This window comes from Tupaia chinensis, unplaced genomic scaffold (genome assembly GCF_000334495.1).
Source record: "Tupaia chinensis unplaced genomic scaffold, TupChi_1.0 Scaffold000600_1, whole genome shotgun sequence".
In the NCBI taxonomy this organism is placed as follows: domain Eukaryota; kingdom Metazoa; phylum Chordata; class Mammalia; order Scandentia; family Tupaiidae; genus Tupaia; species Tupaia belangeri.
In genome coordinates, this window is record NW_006160117.1 from 1 (window position 1) to 8,682 (window position 8,682).

The 8,682-nt window shown below is 38.4% G+C and overlaps 1 protein-coding gene across 1 annotated transcript; it reads left to right on the top strand.

The window, feature by feature from the left end:
- Window positions 1-5: 5 nt before the first annotated feature.
- Window positions 6-4,922, top strand: ZFX (zinc finger protein X-linked). The gene has a single exon (XM_006158488.3). It carries the CDS (start codon window positions 6-8, stop codon window positions 870-872), a length of 867 nt encoding a protein of 288 aa, XP_006158550.1. The 3' UTR covers window positions 873-4,922.
- Window positions 4,923-8,682: the final 3,760 nt, after the last annotated feature.

Below are 8,682 nucleotides of genomic sequence, written 5' to 3' on the forward strand. Positions count from 1 at the left end.
ACAAAATGCACAAGTGTAAATTCTGTGAATACGAGACAGCTGAACAAGGGTTATTAAATCGTCATCTTTTGGCAGTTCATAGCAAGAACTTTCCCCATATTTGTGTAGAGTGTGGTAAAGGTTTTCGTCACCCATCAGAGCTCAAAAAGCACATGCGAATCCATACTGGGGAGAAACCGTACCAATGCCAGTACTGCGAATATAGGTCTGCAGACTCTTCTAACTTGAAAACGCATGTAAAGACTAAGCATAGTAAAGAGATGCCATTCAAGTGTGACATTTGTCTTCTGACTTTCTCAGATACCAAAGAGGTGCAGCAACATGCTCTTATCCACCAAGAAAGCAAAACACACCAGTGTTTGCATTGCGACCACAAGAGTTCGAACTCAAGTGATTTGAAACGACACATAATTTCAGTCCATACGAAGGACTACCCCCATAAGTGTGACATGTGTGATAAAGGCTTTCATAGGCCTTCAGAACTCAAGAAACATGTAGCTGCCCACAAGGGTAAAAAAATGCACCAGTGTAGACATTGTGACTTTAAGATTGCAGATCCGTTTGTTCTAAGCCGCCATATTCTCTCAGTTCATACAAAAGATCTTCCCTTTAGGTGTAAGAGATGTAGAAAGGGATTTAGGCAACAGAATGAGCTTAAAAAGCATATGAAGACACACAGTGGCAGGAAAGTGTATCAGTGTGAGTATTGTGAGTATAGCACTACAGATGCCTCAGGCTTTAAAAGGCACGTCATTTCCATTCATACGAAAGACTATCCCCACCGGTGTGAGTACTGCAAGAAGGGTTTCCGAAGACCTTCAGAAAAGAACCAGCACATAATGCGGCATCATAAAGAAGTTGGCCTGTCCTAACAATTCTTCTACAGACCTTTGTAGAGATACTGGCCTTGAAACAGAAAATACATTTTAAAGCCAATCAGTCTTGTTCACCTACAATACTGTATATTGATTTATGCTGTGTACAAATAGAACTATTGCTTCTAGTTGACTTTTTTTTTACATTTTGTTCAATAGTGTGTTCTGAATTCTATTCAGTTTGTTTAATAAATGGGGAAAAGTGGCAACAAGCTAGTTGCTTTTAATAAAGTAATCCTTGATTCTATACTGAATTTTTCTATCTTAGAAGTTTTATATTTATTTAAATATTTACCTTGCTTACCTTGATGGTACTCTTCTAAGACCATTTAACTTAAGGTAACTTTAGATTGGTAATTCTGAAAGTGTTCATGTTGACTCATATTTTTTCCCCATGAATTTCTCACAATAAAATTGTCAGAGACATCTACTAATATAAATGGGAGATTTTACAGTCAGGTCTAATTATCATAACATGGAAGTCATTTACTTGACTTGTTTAACATCTTCAGACCACATGACAAAGTTTCCGTTTGAGCTTTTGTGTCCCCACTGTCTCTGACTTAAAAAACAGTGGCTGGGTTCGTGTTTACTTTTCATTTTGTTTAAAAGACAAAACATACTTCTTTTGGCTTTCTTTGGACTATTTACATCTTTTGTCAGCGTAGCATACTTTTAGAAAACCTTATGGAAAGGTTTTGCTTGATCCTGTTGTATTTTGATTATTCTGTCTGTGCTGCTTTGTCTTGGAATGGTTGTGCTACAAATGAGACTTACTGAGGACTGCATTTTGGAATCTCCTAGAGGTAACTCGTGGCTTATAGGATCTTTTGCAACTTTATATATGTTAATTTACCCTGAATTATATATATACATATATATAACATGTATCTGTGTGTATTGCTTATTTTACATATTTATACACACAACCCCAAGTAGTAGTTGTTTAAAATCTATAATGAAAAGTATTAAATTTACAATAACATGAAAGATCCAGGGATGCATGAGAGAGCATTTTGTAAGTCATGCTCTTCAGAGAGACTACTCAGGTGAAGAATTAGAAGGAAAATAAGGACACTAGTATTTTTAAAGAGTAAAGGTATTTTCTTTCAAATATTTTTGGTAATTGAGAAATAGAAAGTTAAGATGTTTCTAGATAGAATGTTTTCATACAGTTTCAGCTCCATGCCTTTATATTTTTCTGAAAAGCTAATGAATATCTAGATATGACTCCCTCAGTTTTCTGAGAAGCCCGAGAGAGAGCTCTTGTCTCACCATGTGCGGGGGACGGAGAGGAAGCGATGGTTCCGCGGACCAGAGAATGGGTGCTAATTATGACCTAACACTTGGCGTGTCCGGCCTGCTCTGTTACTTAGTACAGTTAGGGAACTTCAATAACTTAACACTCAAGTTGGCCCTGATTAGACAATAGAGGTGTTTCAAGTGCATAAGGAAAGTCTGAAGCCTTATTTGGAACATCAAGTCTTCCACAGTTTTGTTTTTCTTTGAGAATTGGCATTTTTTAACAGGTAGGTCCGAATCAGAGTTACTCATTTGTAAAGTGAACTCGGCTACTTAGAATTCGATGATGTTAAGATGAATCTTGGAGAACAGTGAACTGTTTGGGGGCTGTGTAAATTGCTGTTGGCACGTACTAATCGGGCACATCATGGGAGATTTAGTGATTTTCTTCCCACTTGATAACTGCCTTGCCGCCTCATTATGGTGCTCCATCCCCGTTGTGCCGTCAGGTTTTTACCTTTTCATCTTTCTCTTTGTTATCCGTATTTGTATTCGAGTTCGAGTTACGTTTTTAGGGTTAGAAGTCGAAATATTAGGTGTTTGGCCTCTGAAGTACTAGATTGATATAGTCTAGTTCTAAAGTGCTCTCGACTGGTATGAACTGCAACCCCACTGCCAGTCAAAGCCAAGGCACAGTTTTCTAGCCTATCCCATAGGGAAGTCCTGTGTCACCTTGGCCCCATAATGTGCTTTTTTTTTTTCTTCTTTTTTTAAAAAGTAACTTACAATTGTGTGATTCATTGCCCTCTAGTCTTGAAAGCTCTGTCTGTTATTTTGTGAGAACCTTTTAAATCTCCTTTAATTTTTATTTTCCCCAGAAATAATGTAAAAGAAAACACTTAAATAAAAGTGGAAATTTATTAATTTTTAAATGTCCTGTAAAGTACAAAAAATATAAATGATTGGGTCATTTAACTATATTTTTTTAAATAAACTGAAAGATAAAGAACACAACACTTTACACACTTTATATTTCTCTTACATAATCTGGAATCATACACAGTTCTTTTCTTTTTAAAGCACAATATTAAAACCTTTAAAAGGTATTTAAGGGTTTGGTCAAGTGAATATGATAAAATGTATTTGTCTGTATAAAGAGAAAATGAAATTGTAGTCACTGTTATGTACTGACATTAGTTACAACCTAGTTTTAATTCTTAAAACAATTTTGATTAGCAAAGCTAAAAAATTGATGTTTCAGTTAAATGTTTTAAAGAGGTACAGATTTTAAAAAGGACATAATATAAGTTATTGTTCTGTAGAAATATCCTATTAAATATTGTATGTCCCTCTCTCTGTACACTTTGTAAAAAAAAGTAAAATACATAAAAAGAAAATCATATAGGGATGTGTGACATTATTGTAATTGTGTACTTGAGAAGAATGTGCAAAAATAAAAATCAGAATATTTTCCTGTTAATAAATGTTTAGTCTATTTGATACCAGTACTAAGTTAATGCTTATTCTTAAGGAAAAAAATGTACAGTTTTTGTAAACCTAATAAACATCAAAAGCAGTGGATTATTTTCATTTCCTCCATTTCTTAATTCCTTTTATGCAGCAATGGAATGCAAAATGCTTGATTGCTTTGAATTTTGTGACTCGGATGCAAATACTGATAGTATTTCAGTCCTGTGAATTTGCAAGTAATATTTCAGAGAAGTTAAGAGGTGATTGGTGAGTCCTTTGATGAGTATGTCCTTGAAATTTATTTTTTTCCTTTTATCGCCATAATGGATTTATTTTATTAGCATCTTCAATTCCCTTGAGATAAATTACCTATGCATAAGGTAGTTTTTGAGAGCACTTAAAAATTCATTTCAGTATCAATCCACAGCACATTTAATCGGTGGGGACTGTTAGCACCTCCACAGCCGAAACCCTGGCCTTAAGTTACCCCTGTGTGCCCAGTTTGGAGGACTCTAATAGACAGTAACTTACCAGAGAATGGTAATTGTTATAGTAAAAATCGGAAGTTAGGTAAAAGATTTGCGCCATCTCTTGACTATAAAGATGGGATTCTGCAGTTTTTCAACTGTCGGACAAAGTGCTTACCTCGTAGTTGGAGCTGTGAATCAAAATGAGGTAAATGATTTCAGAGAACTTGTTGGACGTCACTGTGCAGAGCCACAAATCAGACAAAACCATAGTCTGCTGAAAAACTTAATTGTAATACAACACCCAACAAATGCCATCTAACCAATTGTGACCCAACCAGTCAGATAACCTGCTACTCTGTGATCCTCTGTATCAACAATTTCTTTCATTTCCCACAAATTCTAGGGTCGATGTCAGGAAAAGGATGACCAATACATAGCTTAAAGAGGAGCTATCTCAGAGCACTGGTTTTCAAAATGTGGCTGGCGGCACTGGTAGCAACAACAATTATCTGGGACTTTGTTAAACGTGAAAATCCTCAGCTCCACCCCAGTCCCTCTGAATTGGAAAATAAAACTTGGGACTCAGTGGTTTTAACAAGTTCTCCAAGTGATTCTGATACATGGACTCAAGTTTTGGGAGCACTGTTATAGAGCACTTGCGGAACTTAAAAGATCACTGGTGCAACTTTTTGTGTGGTAAGGCAAGAAAATCACAAAAACAAGACAAAAAAACTAGGAATGAGTAATGAAGGTAAAATAGGACCCAGTTTGTGCCTTTGGCTTACCCTTTTATAAATAGCCCACTATTCGATAAGTTTGTCCTTTAGTGGACGTTGAAGTAGCTTGCACTTCCTGAATCTTGTATGGCGTCTCATGGTTACATTCCTCAAAGGTGAATAGAATTCAGCGGAAGAGTCAGCAAGTAAAAGAAGAGCTGAATAACGTGTGTGTGTATGTGTTTAATTGGCCCAGGGTTACTTAAGTAATTCAGATCCAAAAAACCATTTTGCCACATTCTGCAGCTGTTTAGATAAGGTCAAAATTAAGTTTGCCCTATGGATTTTGTTTTTATCTTTTGTTCTGTGTATATATTGTTTGCTTTTTTCATAAAATAATTCTTGGATTTGTTATATCTTGTTCCTGTTATTTTTGACATCTTTGCTATTGTAAATAAATTCCTATTTTGTTTTAAGTTACCCTAGTGGAGTCTTGGCTATAGACAAGGCATACACTGACACATAGACACACACACAACACGTGTGTGCACACTCACACACAGAAATGAGACTTAAATCACATGGAATACATTTCCAACTTACCATAAGCTTGCTATACTACCCCTTCAGTAGTTAAACACTTCCTAGCATCAAGGAATGCATCTCTGTCGTATATAAGCATTGCACATATTTAGATTTTAATATCATTTTCTCATCTCTAATATGGAAATACTCAATTCATCAAGTTTGAAATCAAAATCAAGAATTATTTTTGTTTACTTTGTTTTTCCTATTCAGTTGGTCTGTGTTACTTGTATTACAGGTATTGGTGAGTGCAAAAGATTTGGCATTGTGACCTGTCGATACTGTAAAGCCAGTAGAATACTTTGCTACTGACAGCCTCCTTAGGAATTGCAGACTGTGTTTAGCTATGTGAACTACCACAGAAATAATCTAAACATGTTGACTAAAATTACAGAATAGTTAAACTAGGCCTATGTTATTTTACTTTGCAAGAGAGACCAGTTTCTGCTGGTATTTATTACAAAGCCATATACTGGGGTTTTGGGGTTCTGACCATGCCCGTCCTCCCCTCTGGATTCCAAACACATTGGAAGTAGACACAAGAAAGCCCCGATTGAGTGTGACTTTGGTAAAACACAAGAAACCACTGAGTGAGTGTGACATACTTGGTGAAACTATTGGGAGACCCAGAGGATGAAATGAGTTTACCTCTAATCTGTTTCCCCCGCAATCTGGGCCTTTATAGTCACTCAAGAGCATGAGGCTCACTTTCCACTCCTGAGCTACAGGAGACACTAGTGGGGCTCCAACCAGAGAAATGGTGCACCCTCCCCAGCCCTTCCAGGCTGGTACACATGAAAAGGCCAAGAAGGGTTCCCTTATGCCATCCTCATAAGGATGACCTCAGAGGTCAAGTCCAATTCTGGAATGGCCTGTGCCATAGCACACTAACTGTGACGTTTTCCCTTTCAGCTTCGTGTATTTGTGTCCATTTCCCCCTATTGATATTTACTGCTCTCTATTAAAGTGGTGCTTATCACACATTTTCAAAAGTTCAGTTCTTGTTTCTTCCAAGGCAGCATGCTTTAATTGTTAAGAAAAAATATTTTTAAAGGATAGATTAGCTTACTATACAAAGAAGGGTGGGAATCTTACCAGTTATTTTTTATTCCATGCTTATTTTTTTTTGGAGAGGTTTTTTTCGTTATAGAGCGTGTGCGCTCTCCAGACAGAGAGAGACATAGAGACAGAAAGCGAGAAATCACCCCCCAGAGGGGATGGTCACGCCGCAATCCCTTCTCCATTCTCCTCTCGGGATCTTGGGCACGCACGCACACGCGCCCGGCGTGAGTTTTAAGCCACCGGGTCCAGGACGCAAACCGCGGTCGACTACATGGGAGTCCAGCGACATAGCCATTACGCTAACTGCTGGTTCCCTATTCCATGCTTTTGTAACAGAAATTGGAAAAATGTTCACCCACATGCCACCTTCTTTCTTAAAGGGATTGTTTGTCTTTGTTCTCTTCTGATTAGTCCACACATAAAATATTTAGTCTGTCGTTCAACCAATGCATTAATTCTATTTGATGTTCTAAAATTTTCATTTCGAATACCAAGTGCATTTCCATATCTATTGGTTGCCTTTATAAACATTTTTGTGTTTTGGTGTGGTGTGTGTGTGTGGTACGTGGTGTTTTAGACAGAGTCTCACTATGTCAAGATCCTTCTGCTTCAGTCTCCCAAGTAGCTGGGACCACAGGTGCACACCAGCACACCTGGGTTTTTCATGTGTGTTGGGAGTCAAACCCTGGCCTCCCATGTGGCTTCAGCCTGCTAAGCAGCAGCGTCCAGGGTGTGCTTCTGTAGCTGGGCCTAATTTTTTTTTTTTCTTTAAGCACATTCTTTAAAGGGGATATGAAAAATTCAGAATGTGGGACCAGTAGTTAGCGTAATGGCTATGTTGCTGGACTCCCACGTAGTCAACCGCGGCTCGAGTCTCGGACCCAGTGACTTAAACTCACGCCGGGTGCGTGTGCGTACGTGCCCAAGATCCCAAGAGGAGAATGGAGGAGAAGGGATTGCGGTGTGGCCATCCCCTCTGGGGTTGATTTCTCGCTTTCTATCTCTCTGTCTCTGTCTGTCTGTCTGGCGAGCGCACGCGCCCTATAGCAAAAACCTCTCCAAAAAAAAAAAAAAATCCAGAAATGTACAAAGACCATTCCACCTAAATCTTATTACCCAGAAAGTTGTTATCCTTTAAAAAATGCCTTTACTGAGTTTTAATTTTATTAGCTTTATTCAATTGCAAAATACTTGTTGTAACTAATGTCCAATACAAAGTAAGTATTAATACAGAATTATCTCACCCCCATATTTCCTTAAGTCAATTTCCTTGAGGTAATCATAGTTAACAGATTATAAACCTTCCCTTCATATCATCGAAGCTGTATAAGATAGTTTTAAAGAAATCAAGTGGTGTGGAGGGGATTTCAAGTGTTTTTGATCAAAATGAGATCCCATGTGTTTTCAAGTCACTTAACGGATCATTTCCATGCCTCTGGGCAGTAGACCATATTCTTTCTCATTCTCTAACTGCTGCATAACTTAATCAGAGATTGGACATACCACAATTTAGTCGATATTCCTCTTTTGGTGGACTTTTAGCTTGTTTCCAGTTTTCTGCCCCTACAAGGATGCTGGCGTAACTTCTGTGCATACATTGGGTCGTCGTGAAAGTCATGGTGCATTTTTGCATAGAAAAACACGTCATGACTTTCCCAGTGACCTAATAATTCTTACATTCTTGTACTTTGATTTTTGCATAATAGATTTCCCCAAGATGTGATTGCCAAGTGAATGTTTTATGTGATAATCTCCTTGATTGGATTGTCATGTCATATGTGCTTTGAAAAACCATACTGTGGCCTTTAGAGATGAACAGCAATTAAATCTGAATAAGAAATCACTTTTAAAAAACGTTACTAGGGGGAAAAAAAAGGGACCAGCAGTTAGCGTAATGGCTATGTCGCTGGACTCCCATGTAGTTGACTACGGTTCAAGTCCCGGACCTGGTGGCTTAAACTCACGCTGGGCGCGTGTGCGTGCATGCCCAAGATCCCAAGAGGAGAATGGAGGAGAAGGGATTGTAGTGTGGCCATCCCCCCTGGTGTGGTGATTTCTTGCTTTCTGTCCCTGTCTCTCTGTCTTTCTGGCGAGCGCACGCGCCCTATAACAGAAACCTCTCCCCCCCCAAAAATAAAAACATGTTACTAGGTCTCAGGTTTGCATGTTACATAGCGAAGCAGGCTCAGTGGTCAGGGACTAGGTAGTTCAAGTCCCTGGTCAGGACTAGGAATAGGGTCCGAGGCATTTCTGGTATGTGGG

Bases quoted from the DNA above. Each gene is read 5' to 3' on its own strand.
- ZFX (XM_006158488.3), top strand. From the start codon at position 6: ATGCACAAGTGTAAATTCTGTGAATACGAGACAGCTGAACAAGGGTTA.